The sequence below is a fragment of the Electrona antarctica genome (assembly GCF_951216825.1).
Source record: "Electrona antarctica genome assembly, chromosome: 21".
Taxonomy (NCBI): Eukaryota; Metazoa; Chordata; class Actinopteri; order Myctophiformes; family Myctophidae; genus Electrona; species Electrona antarctica.
Window position 1 is genome coordinate 29,762,414 of NC_136802.1, and position 23,154 is coordinate 29,785,567.

Below are 23,154 nucleotides of genomic sequence, written 5' to 3' on the forward strand. Positions count from 1 at the left end.
AGAGATATCTGACAGCCATGTCTATGTCTGACAGCTGCCAAAATAAGTAGCTATAGCAGTTGACATGCTATATCCAGTTGTGTTTTTGTGTATTCAGCTAAATAAGCCAGCAGGTAGGAATGTACACTATACATTTTGAAGTCTGAGGGATCAGTGAAGTGACCGTCCCTTCTGGAGTATAGGTGTTGTATTTGCATACCTTTGTTTATACTCTGAGTCTGATTAATTGAAAATGGTGGACCCTGTTGTAAATAAGTGTAATGCTTTATCATCGATAATCCACAAAGTAACAATTTTTGTATTGACTTCTGCTTTAGTTTGAAGTGTACCCATTCTGCATACTGTGAAATAAAAACTTCAATCAATCAATCAATCAATCAATCAATACAACCCTATTCTATGTGTCTGTCTCAGGTGCAGTCAATGCGTGAGTCAGGAAAAAAGGACATCCTGCACACTGTCTACACTTAATGTAAAATAAATGAATTAATACAATAAAATAAGACGTTTTGGTCCAACTGACTTTCATCGGATCTCTGATGAGACACCGAACAGTGTAATTGATGTTGTGTTTACAGATGTTGTGTTGCCTCATAGTCATATATGTTTTGATCCATGGGCCTCTGTCCCAGCCACCCCAAGTGCGAGGCCTCATGGTTCTTTTTATAAGCGGCCAGGTTGGCCAAGGCTCCTGGGCACCAAGGATTAATCACAAACAAATCTGTTGGATTTTTGGGCTAACTTTCTATACATTTCTATACATTCTTTTGGGGCGGGGGGGCTTCTTCTATAAACCTAGATATCTCCCTACTGAAACAGACCACAGATGATCAATAGTAGCCTGGTAAAGGAGGGGGTTACCAGGCTAGATCAATAGGCCTAGATAAAAACAATATGAAACTCTTCAAGAAGTTCGAATTTTATTTAATATTTCTTGTCATGTTAAAGTAGTATTTGTAGAGCATGTGCAATACATTTCCAATGTTTTGGTCTTTCCATAATCCAGAACCACATTGCACCATATATTAATGATGAATAGTCAAATGTTATACTCAAGGAGAGATATTTCTACTCATGAATGGCTAATAATATAACATGGAAACAGCTGGAAAAGAAGGCCCAGGATAGAGGACTCTGGCGAACTGTAGTCAACGGCCTATGCTCCATGAAAAGGAGCGATAGGCATAAGTAAGTAAGTAAGTAAGTATATATGCAAACACTTGTTCCGTTGTGATAAATATCACCGTGCTGTCATGGCTAGAGGGTCTCTGGTAGTTGACCCCATGCAGAGTCTAGTCTCATTGCTGAGCAGGAGATACTTGTACTGTGATCACAGGCTGTGGAAGGGAAACATCAAAAGGTTTGACATTTATTCATCGCTACGTGAGTAAAGTAAACCAGGTAGAGCAGGTAAGTACAGCACGTTTACATCAGTGGTTTTCAACTCTTTTCATTTTAAGGTCCATTATTTATTCGGCATTTGAGCCATGGACCACCATTTGATGAGATTTAGCCCGACGGACCCAAAATGTAGAATATTTCCTTGGATAAGATTTTGGAGAGAACAGGCGTTGATAACAGGCGTTGATCAAAAAGAAAAAAGATCTACATTCTCTAATTGTGTATACTTAATTGTAAATTAAGTAATGCAGATGTTTAACATTAAGTTAACTCTTGAGAGCGTAAAATGAAACCAAATGGACCCTTATAGAGCTTTAACTCGTATCGTACGGGTCCACCTGGAAACCCCTCAAGGACCACTGGTTGAAAACCACTGCTGTCAATCCATCATACATGTAGTTGTAGTTAGTTGTACCGTTCAAACAGAGGAGGTAAGTGCCATTGATCAAATGGATGCTGATAAAAATATCTTTTCATTTGTATTATTTACTCATATGCTCATTCTAGATTAAGACTCTTTATAAATTGATGAGCCATATGAATGTTTTAGCGCCTTTACCATTTTGGGAGCTGGTGAGCAGCAGTTGACCACCTTGCAGCAATAGGAAGCGAGCGTGCCGGAGATGGCCACCAAAGCAGCCTGGATGAGAATGAACCCAGCATTGAGGTGACTGGAGCCATCCTGTTGGGAGCAAAAACACAGTACTCTGACCAAACACTGTTGACCATCCTATCCAGCTCACTTCAACTTTATTGTCGTGTATTGTATTCACAGATTTTCAAACTAAATCCTATTGTTTTGATGTGGAGATCAAGTCCAATAATACTGTGGCAAATGCCCTCACCATGTATTGACGGCAGGTAGTGTAATCTTGACTTTGTGTCCACTGTTTCCATAAAGTCTCATTCCAACCCCAGTCAAATTCCCAGCAGACTCTGTGTATTAGTGGATGGTGGTCGACCATAGTAGCTGCACTGAAGAGTGCATTAATTATGGATGCAATACAGGCCAACACCTGCATGCCCAGGCATGCCCTGAGCTGACGGAAATGAGGGAAATTTTTTATTGAATTTGATTGTTTTTTTGTTTTTGTCATCCATATCATGCCAGGCATTTATGTTTGTAGGTCATCTAGGACTTACAGTAGGGACGTGGAGGTTCTGTGCTGCTATGGCGAGGCACCCAGCTATTATCACCTGTAAAAAGCAGTTATCAACACTGTCAACAATGTTTCAACAGTGATGCCAGGTCAGTTTCACTTTAACCACTTAAGCCCTAAAACAGATCGGATCAAACGGATCTACAACCTTGTGTGACGATTCGTTGACACATTGTGAGTCTGTAGATCTGTCGCTTTTGCTATTTTAAAAATGTATTAGCATCTTGTTTGTTTTTTTGTTTTTCACCTACAGAATACCCAAATTAGATCAGATCAGATTGAATGTGGTTAAACCTACTAAAGTCTGTTCATTTGCTTTGAATAAAGACATTCAAAGGGGGGTGGAGGATGGTGTACCCAGAGGAGCAGATGGCACAACCTACATTGTAGAACAACAAAGTTGGTAAGGGACATTGTTATTGCACACATCACATGTGCACATGGATGCCAGTCAGACATACGCACAAATAGTGGACCAACCCTCAACATAATTTCACTTTGCATGTCATCTTTTTTTTTTTTTTTTTTTTAAAGATATTTCTTTTGCGGCCAAGCCTTTTTTTTTTTTTTTTTTTGAAGGGACAGACAGTAGGCTGACAGGAAACGGGAGAGAGATGGGGGAAGACATGCAGTAAAGGCTGTGTCGGGCTCGGGAGTCGAACCCGTGGCACACTGCGACTGGATTACCAGTCGGGTGCCCAGACGGTTACGCCACCGCCTGAGCTGCATGTCATCTTTTACACATCACTTGGCTGAAGCATTGGCTCACTACAGGGTTCACTACAGAGTATTATAAATGGCTGCCCATGGTATTTATCCGGCAATTCTTTGAACCACTCATTTACAGTGGGCAGAAACGAGAGTGGATATAAGGAAACGGTGTGTGCATATAGGCCTATACTCAATGTGCGTGTGCAAACTACCTGACATAATAGAGGGCTCTATAGCGGATCAGGCTGGTTAACAATGCCCAAACTACAAGAAACTACAAAAAAGGTGGTGCATCTAGTGTCCAGTTTGGTGTGGTGTCAGCTTCAAATAACAGTAGCCTAGTTAGTAGGTGTCCTAACTGACACCACCGGGGCATAAATGTCTAAATGGAAGAGTATGGAGACCTCCTCCAACCACTGCCGACGTACTAGTTAATAGTTATATTGTACGCTATCATACAGATAGCTCAGGAAGTAGTGCGACAGCCAGATCGAACCTGGGTTCCCCCTGTGGAAGTGTCCTTGAGCAAGACACTGAACCCCTATTGCTCCCGATGAGCAGGTCGCCGGGTGTGTGAATGGGTGAATGTAAAGTACATTGTAAAGTGCTTTGGAGAAAAGCACTATACTGTAAATATGCAATCCATTTACAGATAGGTCAAAATAGGTTATCATCAGTAGTAATACTAGTAGTATACACGGTACAATCCTCACATGAGTTTATAACTGGCATTTGATTCCATTTGTTCACTTACAGTTAGACTTACATTAATACTCAGGACTTTACAGTGTATTATTAGTACTATTATTATGCACTTACCGGCAGGTTTAGAATGCCGTAGAATATACACACTTCATCACTAGAAATGTGATTGGCAAAAGACAGCCCAACCCAGTTGATTTGATAAAAACTCAGCCCAATCTGAGTGATCTAGCAAAAGAAGACAAAATTAAGACAAAAAATGACATTTGTTTGAGATTTCAAAACTTCCTTGGGTCATTGTAAACGCATTAGGTAGATAGTAGGTATATAGTAGCTCTCCATAGCCTTCTACTGCTTCTACGATTCTGCCCTACTGCAGGTCAGAATCGTAGAAGCAGTAGAAGGCTATGGACCAGAGCTAGGTATATAGGTACCCCTAAAGCTTTGGGTTCTGCCTCCAGGAACTTCTGTTTGCGGTTGGGATTCTTCTGGAAGGTGACAGCGACGATGGGATCCTGTTGTCCAGTCCACTGGGATGGGCTGCTTTCTGTCCTTATTGCTGCCTCCTCATCGTCTACAAATTCAACATGTGCATTATAATTTATAAGTTACACAGCTAAAGCCTATATGCTGGTTATTTAGAGGGCAGCATCGTCTATAAATTAGCATCTTGTTTGTTTAAACATCACTTTGGTATATTTTGCATACAAATTACAAAACATACATCGCAAGTCTTCCGTTTCCATCTCTGCAGCTGGAATTAATTTATTCTGAAGAACACGAGACAACCGAGAAGCAAAATAATAGTAGACAATCCCAGACAACTAATATGATAAAACAGGAATGTGTTTCTTACCTGCCATGGTTTCAAGATCCAGACTGTTTATTACAAGTATATGATCGACCAACAAAGTTTACACCAACACACCCCAAAACTATCTCACTCTCCGTTATGTTTGGAGTCAAATCCCACCCCCTTTCTGTCAGTGAAATTTGACTCAACACATTTCCTGTCCCATTATGAGGAGTCACACACATTCTGTGGAACGATTTGACCTACATACCATAAACAAAAAAGTCAAACTCCTTTAGACATATGATTTATATTGTATATTCTTCACTTGTTATAGTATTTTAGTACCTGTATGTGCTACATTTCCAATATATATATATTTTTTCTCCAGAATCACATTTCACCATAACCAGTCAATGTTATTAGTGTGATAAAGTGGTGATATTTATACTTTCTTTGCTTTATGGTTAAATAATTAGGGCCTATATGAAAACAGTTTACAGTATAAGCTTCAAACACTAAAGCAACATAGAGCTTACATAAGGATTTACAATACTTGTTGGAAAGCATTGTTTCTGCATTGGTTGGCTATATATACTGTAGATATATTTCTAAAACTGGGGCATCTTTGTCAGTCCAAGGTCCATGGAATGTTCCTCAATCTTCAGCCCCGTTGTGCTGCCATGGCTAGAAGGTCTCTGGTAGTTGCACTCATGCAGGGTCTAGTCTTGCTGAGCAGGAGAGGCTTGTACTGTGATTACCGGCTGGGACAATGAAAAGGGTTTGTCATTCATTACCTCTTTGGTGGCAATACATGTACAATTAGTGGTGCGGGCCGTGCCCAATAAAACAGAGGCATGTGCCATCTAACATTGATCAAATGTACCATCATTTTTATTTTATTTGTTATATGAATATATAAGGATTTTTGCCTTTATTGATGTGGAAAATGGAGACAGACAGGAAATTAGGGGAGAGAGATGGGGAGTGACATATAGCAACGGTCCTCAGGAATGGGACCCAAACCAGCATCGCACCGGCATCTAGGAGCCTAGGTGACCGGACCGCTGTGCCGGCCCGGGCCAAGTTGATTTTTAAAATATATTCTCTTTTGTCAAGATCATTATTTACTCATGGTCATTCTAGATTATGATTCATTGTAAAGCAATTCCCCGTCCCACTCACTTGAAATAAATATACTGGATATGAATATTCTGTAACTACCGGTATTTAAAAGCTATGGAAAAACGAGAACAAATAAACAGACAGACAGACATTGCTGTTTCTTGAAGTGGTTGCACCACTTAAAAAAAAGAAAGAAAGAAAGCTGACAGACGATGGATTATTTATGTATTTACTCTGGCAATGAATCTGATCTATATTAGTGGATATATATTATTTTTTATCTTGAGTGCATTAACTCTCTATGTTTACCATTTTGGGGCCTGGTGAGCAGCAGTTGACCACCTTGCAGCAATAGGAGGCGAGCGTGAAGGAGATGGCCACCGAAGCAGCCTGGATGAGAATGAACCCAGCATTGAGGTGATTGTAGCCATCCTGTCAAACAAACCTATGATTTGAATGGCCGTTCGATGTCAACAGACATTGATGAGACAATAGGCAAATATGGTGAGATATCTTTTGAAAACCTCTTATCAAGTTGCAAGGAAGGGTTTCTAAAAATATGATAATTATAATAAGTGGTGGATCTCACCATAACATTACGGCAGGTGGTGTAATCTTGACTTGTGTCGTTGTAATAAGCATCAAAGTCCCAGCAGACTCTGTGTATTAGTGGATGGTGGTCGACCATAGTAGCTGCACTGAAGAGTGCATTAATTATGGATGCAATACAGGCCAACACCTGCATGCCCAGGCATGCCCTGAGCTGACGGAAATGAGGGAAATTTTTTATTGAATTTGATTGTTTTTTTGTTTTTGTCATCCATATCATGCCAGGCATTTATGTTTGTAGGTCATCTAGGACTTACAGTAGGGACGTGGAGGTTCTGTGCTGCTATGGCGAGGCACCCAGCTATTATCACCTGTAAAAAGCAGTTATCAACACTGTCAACAACGTTTCAACAGTGATGCCAGGTCAGTTTCACTTTAACCACTTAAGCCCTAAAACAGATCGGATCAAACGGATCTACAACCTTGTGTGACGATTCGTTGACACATTGTGAGTCTGTAGATCTGTCGCTTTTGCTATTTTAAAAATGTATTAGCATCTTGTTTGTTTTTTTGTTTTTCACCTACAGAATACCCAAATTATGGACATCAGATTGAATGTGGTTAAACCTACTAAAGTCTGTTCATTTGCTTTGAATAAAGACATTCAAAGGGGGGTGGAGGATGGTGTACCCAGAGGAGCAGATGGCACAACCTACATTGTAGAACAACAAAGTTGGTAAGGGACATTGTTATTGCACACATCACATGTGCACATGGATGCCAGTCAGACATACGCACAAATAGTGGACCAACCCTCAACATAATTTCACTTTGCATGTCATCTTTTTTTTTTTTTTTTTTTTAAGATATTTCTTTTGCGGCTTACGCCTTTTTTTTTTTTTTTTTGAAGGGACAGACAGTAGGCTGACAGGAAACGGGAGAGAGATGGGGGAAGACATGCAGTAAAGGCCGTGTCGGGCTCGGGAGTCGAACCCGCGGCACACTGCGACTGGATTACCAGTCGGGTGCCCAGACGGTTACGCCACCGCCTGGGCTGCATGTCATCTTTTACACATCACTTGGCTGAAGCATTGGCTCACTACAGGGTTCACTACAGAGTATTATAAATGGCTGCCCATGGTATTTATCCGGCAATTCTTTGAACCACTCATTTACAGTGGGCAGAAACGAGAGTGGATATAAGGAAACGGTGTGTGCATATAGGCCTATACTCAATGTGCGTGTGCAAACTACCTGACATAATAGAGGGCTCTATAGCGGATCAGGCTGGTTAACAATGCCCAAACTACAAGAAACTACAAAAAAGGTGGTGCATCTAGTGTCCAGTTTGGTGTGGTGTCAGCTTCAAATAACAGTAGCCTAGTTAGTAGGTGTCCTAACTGACACCACCGGGGCATAAATGTCTAAATGGAAGAGTATGGAGACCTCCTCCAACCACTGCCGACGTACTAGTTAATAGTTATATTGTACGCTATCATACAGATAGCTCAGGAAGTAGTGCGACAGCCAGATCGAACCTGGGTTCCCCCTGTGGAAGTGTCCTTGAGCAAGACACTGAACCCCTATTGCTCCCGATGAGCAGGTCGCCGGGTGTGTGAATGGGTGAATGTAAAGTACATTGTAAAGTGCTTTGGAGAAAAGCACTATACTGTAAATATGCAATCCATTTACAGATAGGTCAAAATAGGTTATCATCAGTAGTAATACTAGTAGTATACACGGTACAATCCTCACATGAGTTTATAACTGGCATTTGATTCCATTTGTTCACTTACAGTTAGACTTACAGTACATTAATACTCAGGACTTTACAGTGTATTATTAGTACTATTATTATGCACTTACCGGCAGGTTTAGAATGCCGTAGAATATACACACTTCATCACTAGAAATGTGATTGGCAAAAGACAGCCCAACCCAGTTGATTTGATAAAAACTCAGCCCAATCTGAGTGATCTAGCAAAAGAAGACATTAAGACAAAAAATTACATTTGTTTGAGATTTCAAAACTTCCATGGGTCATTGTAAACGCATTAGGTAGATAGTAGGTATATAGTAGCTCTCCATAGCCTTCTACTGCTTCTACGATTCTGCCCTACTGCAGGGCAGAATCGTAGAAGCAGTAGAAGGCTATGGACCAGAGCTAGGTATATAGGTACCCCTAAAGCTTTGGGTTCTGCCTCCAGGAACTTCTGTTTGCGGTTGGGATTCTTCTGGAAGGTGACAGCGACGATGGGATCCTGTTGTCCAGTCCACTGGGATGGGCTGCTTTCTGTCCTTATTGCTGCCTCCTCATCGTCTACAAATTCAACATGTGCATTATAATTTATAAGTTACACAGCTAAAGCCTATATGCTGGTTATTTAGAGGGCAGCATCGTCTATAAATTAGCATCTTGTTTGTTTAAACATCACTTTGGTATATTTTGCATACAAATTACAAAACATACATCGCAAGTCTTCCGTTTCCATCTCTGCAGCTGGAATTAATTTATTCTGAAGAACACGAGACAACCGAGAAGCAAAATAATAGTAGACAATCCCAGACAACTAATATGATAAAACAGGAATGTGTTTCTTACCTGCCATGGTTTCAAGATCCAGACTGTTTATTACAAGTATATGATCGACCAACAAAGTTTACACCAACACACCCCAAAACTATCTCACTCTCCGTTATGTTTGGAGTCAAATCCCACCCCCTTTCTGTCAGTGAAATTTGACTCAACACATTTCCTGTCCCATTATGAGGAGTCACACACATTCTGTGGAACGATTTGACCTACCATACCATAAACAAAAAAGTCAAACTCCTTTAGACATATGATTTATATTGTATATTCTTCACTTGTTATAGTATTTTAGTACCTGTATGTGCTACATTTCCAATATATATATTTTTTTTCTCCAGAATCACATTTCACCATAACCAGTCAATGTTATTAGTGTGATAAAGTGGTGATATTTATACTTTCTTTGCTTTATGGTTAAATAATTAGGGCCTATATGAAAACAGTTTACAGTATAAGCTTCAAACACTAAAGCAACATAGAGCTTACATAAGGATTTACAATACTTGTTGGAAAGCATTGTTTCTGCATTGGTTGGCTATATATACTGTAGATATATTTCTAAAACTGGGGCATCTTTGTCAGTCCAAGGTCCATGGAATGTTCCTCAATCTTCAGCCCCGTTGTGCTGCCATGGCTAGAAGGTCTCTGGTAGTTGCACTCATGCAGGGTCTAGTCTTGCTGAGCAGGAGAGGCTTGTACTGTGATTACCGGCTGGGACAATGAAAAGGGTTTGTCATTCATTACCTCTTTGGTGGCAATACATGTACAATTAGTGGTGCGGGCCGTGCCCAATAAAACAGAGGCATGTGCCATCTAACATTGATCAAATGTACCATCATTTTTATTTTATTTGTTATATGAATATATAAGGATTTTTGCCTTTATTGATGTGGAAAATGGAGACAGACAGGAAATTAGGGGAGAGAGATGGGGAGTGACATATAGCAACGGTCCTCAGGAATGGGACCCAAACCAGCATCGCACCGGCATCTAGGAGCCTAGGTGACCGGACCGCTGTGCCGGCCCGGGCCAAGTTGATTTTTAAAATATATTCTCTTTTGTCAAGATCATTATTTACTCATGGTCATTCTAGATTATGATTCATTGTAAAGCAATTCCCCGTCCCACTCACTTGAAATAAATATACTGGATATGAATATTCTGTAACTACCGGTATTTAAAAGCTATGGAAAAACGAGAACAAATAAACAGACAGACAGACATTGCTGTTTCTTGAAGTGGTTGCACCACTTAAAAAAAAGAAAGAAAGAAAGCTGACAGACGATGGATTATTTATGTATTTACTCTGGCAATGAATCTGATCTATATTAGTGGATATATATTATTTTTTATCTTGAGTGCATTAACTCTCTATGTTTACCATTTTGGGGCCTGGTGAGCAGCAGTTGACCACCTTGCAGCAATAGGAGGCGAGCGTGAAGGAGATGGCCACCGAAGCAGCCTGGATGAGAATGAACCCAGCATTGAGGTGATTGTAGCCATCCTGTCAAACAAACCTATGATTTGAATGGCCGTTCGATGTCAACAGACATTGATGAGACAATAGGCAAATATGGTGAGATATCTTTTGAAAACCTCTTATCAAGTTGCAAGGAAGGGTTTCTAAAAATATGATAATTATAATAAGTGGTGGATCTCACCATAACATTACGGCAGGTGGTGTAATCTTGACTTGTGTCGTTGTAATAAGCATCAAAGTCCCAGCAGACTCTGTGTATTAGTGGATGGTGGTCGACCATAGTAGCTGCACTGAAGAGTGCATTAATTATGGATGCAATACAGGCCAACACCTGCATGCCCAGGCATGCCCTGAGCTGACGGAAATGAGGGAAATTTTTTATTGAATTTGATTGTTTTTTTGTTTTTGTCATCCATATCATGCCAGGCATTTATGTTTGTAGGTCATCTAGGACTTACAGTAGGGACGTGGAGGTTCTGTGCTGCTATGGCGAGGCACCCAGCTATTATCACCTGTAAAAAGCAGTTATCAACACTGTCAACAACGTTTCAACAGTGATGCCAGGTCAGTTTCACTTTAACCACTTAAGCCCTAAAACAGATCGGATCAAACGGATCTACAACCTTGTGTGACGATTCGTTGACACATTGTGAGTCTGTAGATCTGTCGCTTTTGCTATTTTAAAAATGTATTAGCATCTTGTTTGTTTTTTTGTTTTTCACCTACAGAATACCCAAATTATGGACATCAGATTGAATGTGGTTAAACCTACTAAAGTCTGTTCATTTGCTTTGAATAAAGACATTCAAAGGGGGGTGGAGGATGGTGTACCCAGAGGAGCAGATGGCACAACCTACATTGTAGAACAACAAAGTTGGTAAGGGACATTGTTATTGCACACATCACATGTGCACATGGATGCCAGTCAGACATACGCACAAATAGTGGACCAACCCTCAACATAATTTCACTTTGCATGTCATCTTTTTTTTTTTTTTTTTTTTAAGATATTTCTTTTGCGGCTTACGCCTTTTTTTTTTTTTTTTTGAAGGGACAGACAGTAGGCTGACAGGAAACGGGAGAGAGATGGGGGAAGACATGCAGTAAAGGCCGTGTCGGGCTCGGGAGTCGAACCCGCGGCACACTGCGACTGGATTACCAGTCGGGTGCCCAGACGGTTACGCCACCGCCTGGGCTGCATGTCATCTTTTACACATCACTTGGCTGAAGCATTGGCTCACTACAGGGTTCACTACAGAGTATTATAAATGGCTGCCCATGGTATTTATCCGGCAATTCTTTGAACCACTCATTTACAGTGGGCAGAAACGAGAGTGGATATAAGGAAACGGTGTGTGCATATAGGCCTATACTCAATGTGCGTGTGCAAACTACCTGACATAATAGAGGGCTCTATAGCGGATCAGGCTGGTTAACAATGCCCAAACTACAAGAAACTACAAAAAAGGTGGTGCATCTAGTGTCCAGTTTGGTGTGGTGTCAGCTTCAAATAACAGTAGCCTAGTTAGTAGGTGTCCTAACTGACACCACCGGGGCATAAATGTCTAAATGGAAGAGTATGGAGACCTCCTCCAACCACTGCCGACGTACTAGTTAATAGTTATATTGTACGCTATCATACAGATAGCTCAGGAAGTAGTGCGACAGCCAGATCGAACCTGGGTTCCCCCTGTGGAAGTGTCCTTGAGCAAGACACTGAACCCCTATTGCTCCCGATGAGCAGGTCGCCGGGTGTGTGAATGGGTGAATGTAAAGTACATTGTAAAGTGCTTTGGAGAAAAGCACTATACTGTAAATATGCAATCCATTTACAGATAGGTCAAAATAGGTTATCATCAGTAGTAATACTAGTAGTATACACGGTACAATCCTCACATGAGTTTATAACTGGCATTTGATTCCATTTGTTCACTTACAGTTAGACTTACAGTACATTAATACTCAGGACTTTACAGTGTATTATTAGTACTATTATTATGCACTTACCGGCAGGTTTAGAATGCCGTAGAATATACACACTTCATCACTAGAAATGTGATTGGCAAAAGACAGCCCAACCCAGTTGATTTGATAAAAACTCAGCCCAATCTGAGTGATCTAGCAAAAGAAGACATTAAGACAAAAAATTACATTTGTTTGAGATTTCAAAACTTCCATGGGTCATTGTAAACGCATTAGGTAGATAGTAGGTATATAGTAGCTCTCCATAGCCTTCTACTGCTTCTACGATTCTGCCCTACTGCAGGGCAGAATCGTAGAAGCAGTAGAAGGCTATGGACCAGAGCTAGGTATATAGGTACCCCTAAAGCTTTGGGTTCTGCCTCCAGGAACTTCTGTTTGCGGTTGGGATTCTTCTGGAAGGTGACAGCGACGATGGGATCCTGTTGTCCAGTCCACTGGGATGGGCTGCTTTCTGTCCTTATTGCTGCCTCCTCATCGTCTACAAATTCAACATGTGCATTATAATTTATAAGTTACACAGCTAAAGCCTATATGCTGGTTATTTAGAGGGCAGCATCGTCTATAAATTAGCATCTTGTTTGTTTAAACATCACTTTGGTATATTTTGCATACAAATTACAAAACATACATCGCAAGTCTTCCGTTTCCATCTCTGCAGCTGGAATTAATTTATTCTGAAGAACACGAGACAACCGAGAAGCAAAATAATAGTAGACAATCCCAGACAACTAATATGATAAAACAGGAATGTGTTTCTTACCTGCCATGGTTTCAAGATCCAGACTGTTTATTACAAGTATATGATCGACCAACAAAGTTTACACCAACACACCCCAAAACTATCTCACTCTCCGTTATGTTTGGAGTCAAATCCCACCCCCTTTCTGTCAGTGAAATTTGACTCAACACATTTCCTGTCCCATTATGAGGAGTCACACACATTCTGTGGAACGATTTGACCTACCATACCATAAACAAAAAAGTCAAACTCCTTTAGACATATGATTTATATTGTATATTCTTCACTTGTTATAGTATTTTAGTACCTGTATGTGCTACATTTCCAATATATATATTTTTTTTCTCCAGAATCACATTTCACCATAACCAGTCAATGTTATTAGTGTGATAAAGTGGTGATATTTATACTTTCTTTGCTTTATGGTTAAATAATTAGGGCCTATATGAAAACAGTTTACAGTATAAGCTTCAAACACTAAAGCAACATAGAGCTTACATAAGGATTTACAATACTTGTTGGAAAGCATTGTTTCTGCATTGGTTGGCTATATATACTGTAGATATATTTCTAAAACTGGGGCATCTTTGTCAGTCCAAGGTCCATGGAATGTTCCTCAATCTTCAGCCCCGTTGTGCTGCCATGGCTAGAAGGTCTCTGGTAGTTGCACTCATGCAGGGTCTAGTCTTGCTGAGCAGGAGAGGCTTGTACTGTGATTACCGGCTGGGACAATGAAAAGGGTTTGTCATTCATTACCTCTTTGGTGGCAATACATGTACAATTAGTGGTGCGGGCCGTGCCCAATAAAACAGAGGCATGTGCCATCTAACATTGATCAAATGTACCATCATTTTTATTTTATTTGTTATATGAATATATAAGGATTTTTGCCGTTATTGATGTGGAAAATGGAGACAGACAGGAAATTAGGGGAGAGAGATGGGGAGTGACATATAGCAACGGTCCTCAGGAATGGGACCCAAACCAGCATCGCACCGGCATCTAGGAGCCTAGGTGACCGGACCGCTGTGCCGGCCCGGGCCAAGTTGATTTTTAAAATATATTCTCTTTTGTCATGATCATTATTTACTCATGGTCATTCTAGATTATGATTCATTGTAAAGCAATTCCCCGTCCCACTCACTTGAAATAAATATACTGGATATAAATATTCTGTAACTACCGGTATTTAAAAGCTATGGAAAAACGAGAACAAATAAACAGACAGACAGACATTGCTGTTTCTTGAAGTGGTTGCACCACTTAAAAAAAAGAAAGAAAGAAAGCTGACAGACGATGGATTATTTATGTATTTACTCTGGCAATGAATCTGATCTATATTAGTGGATATATATTATTTTTTATCTTGAGTGCATTAACTCTCTATGTTTACCATTTTGGGGCCTGGTGAGCAGCAGTTGACCACCTTGCAGCAATAGGAGGCGAGCATGACGGAGATGGCCACCGAAGCAGCCTGGATGAGAATGAACCCAGCATTGAGGTGATTGTAGCCATCCTGTCAAACAAACCTATGATTTGAATGGCCGTTCGATGTCAACAGACATTGATGAGACAATAGGCAAATATGGTGAGATATCTTTTGAAAACCTCTTATCAAGTTGCAAGGAAGGGTTTCTAAAAATATGATAATTATAATAAGTGGTGGATCTCACCCTAACATTACGGCAGGTGGTGTAATCTTGACTTGTGTCGTTGTAATAAGCATCAAAGTCCCAGCAGAGTCTGTGTGGGCTATAGGACATAGTAGTATGTCCTAGTAGTATAGTCCCGGAACTGATGAATGCATTCGTTATGGATGCAAGACAGGCCAACACCTGCATGGCCAGACATGCCCTGAGCTGTTAGAAAATTGAGGGGGACATTTTTTTTACGTGATTGTTTTACGAATGTAATTGTATTTGAATGTATACGTTTGTTTTGTTTTTGTCCTCCATATCATGCAAGGCATTTATGTTGGAGGCCAACTAGGACTTACAGTAGGGAGGTGGAGGTTCTGTGCTGCTATGGCGAGGCTCCCAGCTATTATCACCTGTAAAAAGCACAGTGAAAAAAGAAAAAAAAAGAAAAAGAAAAAACATTGTCAATGTCAGTTTCACTATAGCCACTTGACTATAAACTCTGTTGTACAACAAATAACGAAGCTAGCTGATCTACTATGGAGGTCACAGATTGGGCTACTGATCTACAAGCTCACAAAGCGTGGAATCGTGACATGTTGAGAGCTTGTAAATCTGCCATTTTTGCATTTTTTTTTAAAAAGATTTTGACTATTTTGAATAAAAATATAGGCCTATATATAATTCTTAGATCTTTTTTGAAAGTTTACACTTATTTAAATCAAAAATATGGACACCATGTTGAATGTGGTTAAACAAGCAAAATTCTGTTCATTCCTTTGCATAAATGCATTCAAAGGGGGATGGAGGATGGTGTACCCATAGCAGCAGGTGGCACACCCTACAGAGAATGGACATATAGGCCTATGGATGTGACATACGCAATAAAAGTGGACCAACTGTCCACATAATTGCACATTGTCTGTCCTGTCATGTTGTACAGATAGGTCAAAATAGGTTATCATCAGTAGTAATACTAGTAGTATACACGGTACAATCCTCACATGAGTTTATAACTGGCATTTGATTCCATTTGTTCACTTACAGTTAGACTTACATTAATACTCAGGACTTTACAGTGTATTATTAGTACTATTATTATGCACTTACCGGCAGGTTTAGAATGCCGTAGAATATACACACTTCATCACTAGAAATGTGATTGGCAAAAGACAGCCCAACCCAGTTGATTTGATAAAAACTCAGCCCAATCTGAGTGATCTAGCAAAAGAAGACATTAAGACAAAAAATTACATTTGTTTGAGATTTCAAAACTTCCATGGGTCATTGTAAACGCATTAGGTAGATAGTAGGTATATAGTAGCTCTCCATAGCCTTCTACTGCTTCTACGATTCTGCCCTACTGCAGGGCAGAATCGTAGAAGCAGTAGAAGGCTATGGACCAGAGCTAGGTATATAGGTACCCCTAAAGCTTTGGGTTCTGCCTCCAGGAACTTCTGTTTGCGGTTGGGATTCTTCTGGAAGGTGACAGCGACGATGGGATCCTGTTGTCCAGTCCACTGGGATGGGCTGCTTTCTGTCCTTATTGCTGCCTCCTCATCGTCTACAAATTCAACATGTGCATTATAATTTATAAGTTACACAGCTAAAGCCTATATGCTGGTTATTTAAAGGGCAGCATCGTCTATAAATTAGCATCTTGTTTGTTTAAACATCACTTTGGTATATTTTGCATACAAATTACAAAACATACATCGCAAGTCTTCCGTTTCCATCTCTGCAGCTGGAATTAATTTATTCTGAAGAACACGAGACAACCGAGAAGCAAAATAATAGTAGACAATCCCAGACAACTAATATGATAAAACAGGAATGTGTTTCTTACCTGCCATGGTTTCAAGATCCAGACTGTTTATTACAAGTATATGATCGACCAACAAAGTTTACACCAACACACCCCAAAACTCTCTCACTCTCCGTTATGTTTGGAGTCAAATCCCACCCCCTTTCTGTCAGTGAAATTTGACTCAACACATTTCCTGTCCCATTATGAGGAGTCACACACATTCTGTGGAACGATTTGACCTACCATAAACAAAAAAGTCAAACTCCTTTAGACATATGATTTATATTGTATATTCTTCACTTGTTATAGTATTTTAGTACCTGTATGTGCTACATTTCCAATATATATATATTTTTTCTCCAGAATCACATTTCACCATAACCAGTCAATGTTATTAGTGTGATAAAGTGGTGATATTTATACTTTCTTTGCTTTATGGTTAAATAATTAGGGCCTATATGAAAACAGTTTACAGTATAAGCTTCAAACACTAAAGCAACATAGAGCTTACATAAGGATTTACAATACTTGTTGGAAAGCATTGTTTCTGCATTGGTTGGCTATATATACTGTAGATATATTTCTAAAACTGGGGCATCTTTGTCAGTCCAAGGTCCATGGAATGTTCCTCAATCTTCAGCCCCGTTGTGCTGCCATGGCTAGAAGGTCTCTGGTAGTTGCACTCATGCAGGGTCTAGTCTTGCTGAGCAGGAGAGGCTTGTACTGTGATTACCGGCTGGGACAATGAAAAGGGTTTGTCATTCATTACCTCTTTGGTGGCAATACATGTACAATTAGTGGTGCGGGCCGTGCCCAATAAAACAGAGGCATGTGCCATCTAACATTGATCAAATGTACCATCATTTTTATTTTATTTGTTATATGAATATATAAGGATTTTTGCCTTTATTGATGTGGAAAATGGAGACAGACAGGAAATTAGGGGAGAGAGATGGGGAGTGACATATAGCAACGGTCCTCAGGAATGGGACCCAAACCAGCATCGCACCGGCATCTAGGAGCCTAGGTGACCGGACCGCTGGGCCGGCCCGGGCCAAGTTGATTTTTAAAATATATTCTCTTTTGTCATGATCATTATTTACTCATGGTCATTCTAGATTATGATTCATTGTAAAGCAATTCCCCGTCCCACTCACTTGAAATAAATATACTGGATATAAATATTCTGTAACTACCGGTATTTAAAAGCTATGGAAAAACGAGAACAAATAAACAGACAGACAGACATTGCTGTTTCTTGAAGTGGTTGCACCACCAAAGAAAGAAAGAAAGCTGACAGACGATGGATTATTTATGTATTTACTCTGGCAATGAATCTGATCTATATTAGTGGATATATATTATTTTTTATCTTGAGTGCATTAACTCTCTATGTTTACCATTTTGGGGCCTGGTGAGCAGCAGTTGACCACCTTGCAGCAATAGGAGGCGAGCGTGAAGGAGATGGCCACCGAAGCAGCCTGGATGAGAATGAACCCAGCATTGAGGTGATTGTAGCCATCCTGTCAAACAAACCTATGATTTGAATGGCCGTTCGATGTCAACAGACATTGATGAGACAATAGGCAAATATGGTGAGATATCTTTTGAAAACCTCTTATCAAGTTGCAAGGAAGGGTTTCTAAAAATATGATAATTATAATAAGTGGTGGATCTCACCCTAACATTACGGCAGGTGGTGTAATCTTGATTTGTGTCGTTGTAATAAGCATCAAAGTCCCAGCAGAGTCTGTGTGGGCTATAGGACATTATAGTCCCGGAACTGATGAATGCATTCGTTATGGATGCAAGACAGGCCAACACCTGCATGGCCAGACATGCCCTGAGCTGTTAGAAAATTGAGGGGGACATTTTTTTTACGTGATTGTTTTACGAATGTAATTGTATTTGAATGTATACGTTTGTTTTGTTTTTGTCCTCCATATCATGCAAGGCATTTATGTTGGAGGCCAACTAGGACTTACAGTAGGGAGGTGGAGGTTCTGTGCTGCTATGGCGAGGCTCCCAGCTATTATCACCTGTAAAAAGCACAGTGAAAAAATAAAAATAAATAAAAATAAAAAACATTGTCAATGTCAGTTTCACTATAGCCACTTGACTATAAACTCTGTTGTACAACAAATAACGAAGCTAGCTGATCTACTATGGAGGTCACAGATTGGGCTACTGATCTACAAGCTCACAAAGCGTGGAATCGTGACATGTTGAGAGCTTGTAAATCTGCCATTTTTGCATTTTTTTAAAAAAAAGATTTTGACTATTTTGAAAAAAATATAGGCCTATATATAATTCTTAGATTTTTTTTGAAAGTTTACAGTTATTTAAATCAAAAATATGGACACCATGTTGAATGTGGTTAAACAAGCAAAATTCTGTTCATTCCTTTGCATAAATGCATTCAAAGGGGGATGGAGGATGGTGTACCCATAGCAGCAGGTGGCACACCCTACAGAGAATGGACATATAGGCCTATGGATGTGACATACGCAATAAAAGTGGACCAACTGTCCACATAATTGCACATTGTCTGTCCTGTCATGTTGTACACATTTCATAAACATCACCTGGCTGAAGCATTTTCGTCACTGTAGGTGACGTAAATACCTACTGAATTCTATACTGTATTCTATACCCAAACACACATTTTACACAGGTTCCTTTATTTGTTGTTTCCTACATTTTGCTTTTAATTATCTTTTCAAAACATTTTCAAAACAAAAAAGCAAAATTTTTCCTGAATAAAAGAAAGAAATTCCATAAATTAGAAAACAAATGTTTAGAGCAGTAGTGAAAATAGCCGATCTACAAGCTCACAATGCGGAGCGAAGCACTGCGTTGTGACCTTGTAGATCTGCTATTTTCACTAGTTTGAGTCACGGGCTAAAAGGTTTGGGAACCACGGATCTAGTCTAAAACCACAAATTTAGTTTTAGAATGGGATCAATTTGCTGCATGTGTAGGTTGCTGTCAGTCTGGGTTGAGTGGATCAGTGGATACAGAAACAGTGTGACTGGGGACCCCCTGGAACCCCTCAGGGACCCCACTTTGATAACCACTGTCCTAACCGACACCACCTAAATGTCTCAATGGAAGAGTTCTAGCGAGACCTTCTCCAACCAGATTGGTAAAATAACATTTCATTCACTGTAGCTTTACGTCCAAAGCTGAACCACTTAAACAAGAAAGTTGTAGCCTATGAATGGTGCTTTTGTTTTACTTCCAAGAAAGCCCCCTGACAAGTGTGGGGACTCTGGGGAGTAATATTCACAGACATAAATACATAAATAAATACAGCTGTCTTGTTTATCTCTTATGTCATATTTTGCTTGTATGCACTGCTTCTTTATATTTAGCGTATTTTGGTTTTGTTCCCTGTTCTTGTGTTTTCATCTTCTTAATTGTTGTTTGCTTGTTCTAGGCTGGTTTCATTTATGAGCAAAACAAACTTTGTCTGCTTTAGAGAATGTGCAAAAAAAGGTAATTGTTATTATTATTAGTAGGCTGGTAGTTGTTTTACACAGTAAAGTTCTCACTGAGTTTTCAAGTAGCATTTTGTTCTTTGTTCACTTACAGTTAAATTAACACTTAAGACTTTACAGTGTATTATTATTATTATTATAAATGCACTTACCGGCAGGTTTAGGGTGACGAAGAATACACAGAATTCAACACGAGATATGTGACTGGCAAAAGACAACCCACTCCAGGTGATTTGATAAACACACAGCCCAATCTGAGTGATCTTGCAAAAGAAGACATTAGATTAGAAGACAATGACTACTGGTGGACATTTCAAAACGTCCATGGATGAACAGCTGTAAACGCGGCGGTAGGTAGGTAGATACTAACTAGGTATAGGTACCCCTAAAGCTTTGGGTTCTCCCTCCAGGAACTTCTGTTTGCGGTTGGGGTTCTTCTGGAAGGTGACAGCGATGATGGGATCCTGTTGTTGAGTCCCTTGTCCAGTACACTGGGAAGGGCTGCTTTCTGTCCCTATTGCTGCTTCGTCGTCTACAAATAATTCAACATATGCATTATAATTTATAAGTTACACAGCAAAAGCCTATATGCTATAATGCTGGTAATTTACAGCACAGCCTTGTGTATGAACATCACTTTGGTATATTATATATTATATATCTCTGCAGCTGGTTTTAATTTATTCTGAAGAACATAGGCGCCTGAGAAGCAAAATACATGAAATGAAATGAAATGAAATGAAATCTATATTTACCCAGGGTATCTGGGCTAAGCTCAAGAACTTGTTTCCAGCCAGGCCCTGCTCATAGAACACATTTCATCGTAGTGGTTGATGCCTTGTTCAAGGGCATTTCAGCGGTGGTAATTTTAACGTGTCGGACGGCTGATTCGAACTGGGAACTTTCCGGTATCTAGACCGCGCCGCTATCCGTTCGGCCACCGCTGCCACAAACCGCTGCCATAAACCTTGAGTAGACAATCACAGACAAATAATATGATAAAACAGGAATGTGTTTCTTACCTGCCATGGTTTCAAAATCCAGACTGTTTATTACAAGATATCGACCAACAAAGTTTACACCAACGCCCCAAAACTGTGTATCTCTCCGTTATGTTTGGAGTCAAATCCCACCCCCTTTCTGTCAGTGAAATTTGACTCAACACAATTCCTGTCCCATTGTGAGGAGTCACGCACATTCTGTGGAATGATTTGACCTACATAACAAACAAAATCCACTCATGAAGACATCTATTTAATTTTATATTCTTCAAGTATTTATAGTACCTGTAATGTTTGTGATACATTTCCATTATTTAGTTTTTCCTAGAACCACATTGTACCCCATATATATATATATATATATATATATATATATATATATATATATATATATATATATATATATATATATTGGTGAGTTTGGTGGTGCCCAATAAAACAGAGGAGGCATGTGCCATGTCATGAATGTGCCATCCATACCAAATGAGATTCGCTGATAAAAGCTCTTGTATGTACAGTAGCCTACAGTGTACACTGGTGGAAAACAGAAAGCATGTGCGTGCGTGCATGTGTGTGCATGTGCGTGCCAGTTGAGTTGAGGTTGGGTGTGGGGTGTTTACTGGGATGAGAGAGCACTTGTGTGTGACAGTGGTGCTGCCTGCAATGATGGCATGACACAAAAACGCTTCCTAAAAATCAATGTTGACGTAAACAAGAGAAAAGTGAAAAATATATTTGCATGCATGGGAATCCAACTATGATGCGAGTAACTGTAACTCCTTTCATTACATAGGGAGTGAGCAAGAGCGCAAGAGAGAGAAAGTATTCTGTATGTGACTAGAGTTCAATTAGCCAGCCTGCACTTGTTTCTGTTAATCTCAAATGCATACCGGTAATTTAGCATCCTGTTGTATTCCACTAAGACTACGGTGTGAAAAGTCACATGACTGTAACCAGTGGCGTGCACAGATAGACACTAGGTGGTGCTAGAGCTCCTGCCCTTTGCCCTCTGGACAGCAATGTGCCCTTTTAAAAAAGAATGGAGAAAAAAAATGAAATTGTACTGCACAGTACGTGGACTATGGTGACATTGATCAATTCTTGATAAAAAACTTCTAGTATATTATTTATGCACCAAAATCTATAAATTTCACACTATTAAGGCAACTGGCCAGTTCCACAGGCTGCCCTTTTTCCACTTGAGCACCTGTCCCTCTAAATGTGCACGCCACTGACTGTAACCATTGTGTGTCAAATGTGTGTATATGTATTCTGCATACTTGGCTGCTGGGTCGCAAGACAAATTTCAGTGTGAACTGACAATAAAGTACTATATCATATCATAGGGCACATGGGAATGACTCTCCCATTGCCTATGCCAGCAATTATACGTTTATTTGGGTATTCCAGTAGAAACACAGCTGCTGAATGAGTCACGCTGCCTTACAAATGTTTTAGCTCCCTCTACAAATATCCTTCATGGTTCCACTTATTAACTGGAGTGCACTAACTCCCTTATATGTTTACCATTGTGGGGGCTGGTGAGCAGCAGTTGACCACCTTGCAGCAATAGGAAGCGAGGGTGCCGGAGATGGCCACCAAAGCAGCCTGGATGATAATGAACCCAGCGTAGAAGTGACTGTAGCCATCCTGTTGGGAGCATACCATTATGTGTGCTGTTGACCATCATATTAGACTCAGAGGGCAGTATTATGCGTGTCTTAAAGGGGCATTCCACTCATTTTCAACATTTTACTATGTCATTAATATACCTTAGAGCTGTTGTGTGGAAATAATAAAAAGGTCCCCCCATTCTGTGTTTCCTGGAACTGGAGGTCTGAAAAAAATCATTAACATGGTGAATCACTTCTTGATGATGTCATCAAGATGTGTTTCACCATGTTAATGATTGTTTTGTTAATGATTTTTCTAGGAAACACAGAACAGATGGATTTTTTTTTATTATTACCTCT

At 39.9% G+C, this 23,154-nt stretch overlaps 3 protein-coding genes across 5 annotated transcripts; all 3 read right to left on the reverse strand.

The window, feature by feature from the left end:
* Positions 1-914: 914 nt before the first annotated feature.
* Positions 915-5,438, reverse strand: LOC306913689 (uncharacterized protein). 2 transcript variants are annotated; one of them, XM_079490500.1, is made up of 7 exons: positions 5,307-5,438; positions 4,409-4,548; positions 4,092-4,202; positions 2,545-2,598; positions 2,247-2,441; positions 1,961-2,083; positions 915-1,337 (listed from the first exon to the last, which is right to left on the reverse strand). In XM_079490500.1, the coding sequence occupies exons 1-7, from the start codon at positions 5,335-5,337 to the stop codon at positions 1,299-1,301; spliced, it is 693 nt and encodes a 230-aa protein (XP_079346626.1). In that variant the 5' UTR covers positions 5,338-5,438; the 3' UTR covers positions 915-1,298. The 2 variants fall into 2 exon arrangements, with proteins under 2 accessions (XP_079346626.1, XP_079346627.1); XM_079490501.1 differs by lacking the exon at positions 5,307-5,438 and adding an exon at positions 4,831-4,938.
* On the reverse strand, positions 5,398-9,707 carry LOC306913690 (membrane-spanning 4-domains subfamily A member 4A-like). 2 transcript variants are annotated; one of them, XM_079490502.1, is made up of 7 exons: positions 9,521-9,707; positions 8,622-8,761; positions 8,308-8,418; positions 6,759-6,812; positions 6,482-6,655; positions 6,202-6,324; positions 5,398-5,531 (listed from the first exon to the last, which is right to left on the reverse strand). In XM_079490502.1, the coding sequence occupies exons 1-7, from the start codon at positions 9,549-9,551 to the stop codon at positions 5,490-5,492; spliced, it is 675 nt and encodes a 224-aa protein (XP_079346628.1). In that variant the 5' UTR covers positions 9,552-9,707; the 3' UTR covers positions 5,398-5,489. The 2 variants fall into 2 exon arrangements, with proteins under 2 accessions (XP_079346628.1, XP_079346629.1); XM_079490503.1 differs by lacking the exon at positions 9,521-9,707 and adding an exon at positions 9,044-9,124.
* LOC306914324 (uncharacterized protein) lies at positions 9,612-21,358 on the reverse strand. Its single transcript, XM_079491321.1, has 18 exons — positions 21,203-21,358; positions 20,564-20,712; positions 20,333-20,443; positions 18,666-18,719; positions 18,361-18,528; positions 18,081-18,203; positions 17,192-17,416; positions 16,298-16,437; positions 15,984-16,094; positions 15,233-15,286; positions 14,630-14,752; positions 13,126-13,171; positions 12,836-12,975; positions 12,522-12,632; positions 10,973-11,026; positions 10,696-10,869; positions 10,416-10,538; positions 9,612-9,745 (listed from the first exon to the last, which is right to left on the reverse strand). The coding sequence occupies exons 7-18, from the start codon at positions 17,220-17,222 to the stop codon at positions 9,704-9,706; spliced, it is 1,149 nt and encodes a 382-aa protein (XP_079347447.1). The 5' UTR covers positions 17,223-17,416; positions 18,081-18,203; positions 18,361-18,528; positions 18,666-18,719; positions 20,333-20,443; positions 20,564-20,712; positions 21,203-21,358; the 3' UTR covers positions 9,612-9,703.
* Between the last annotated feature and the right edge of the window lie 1,796 nt (positions 21,359-23,154).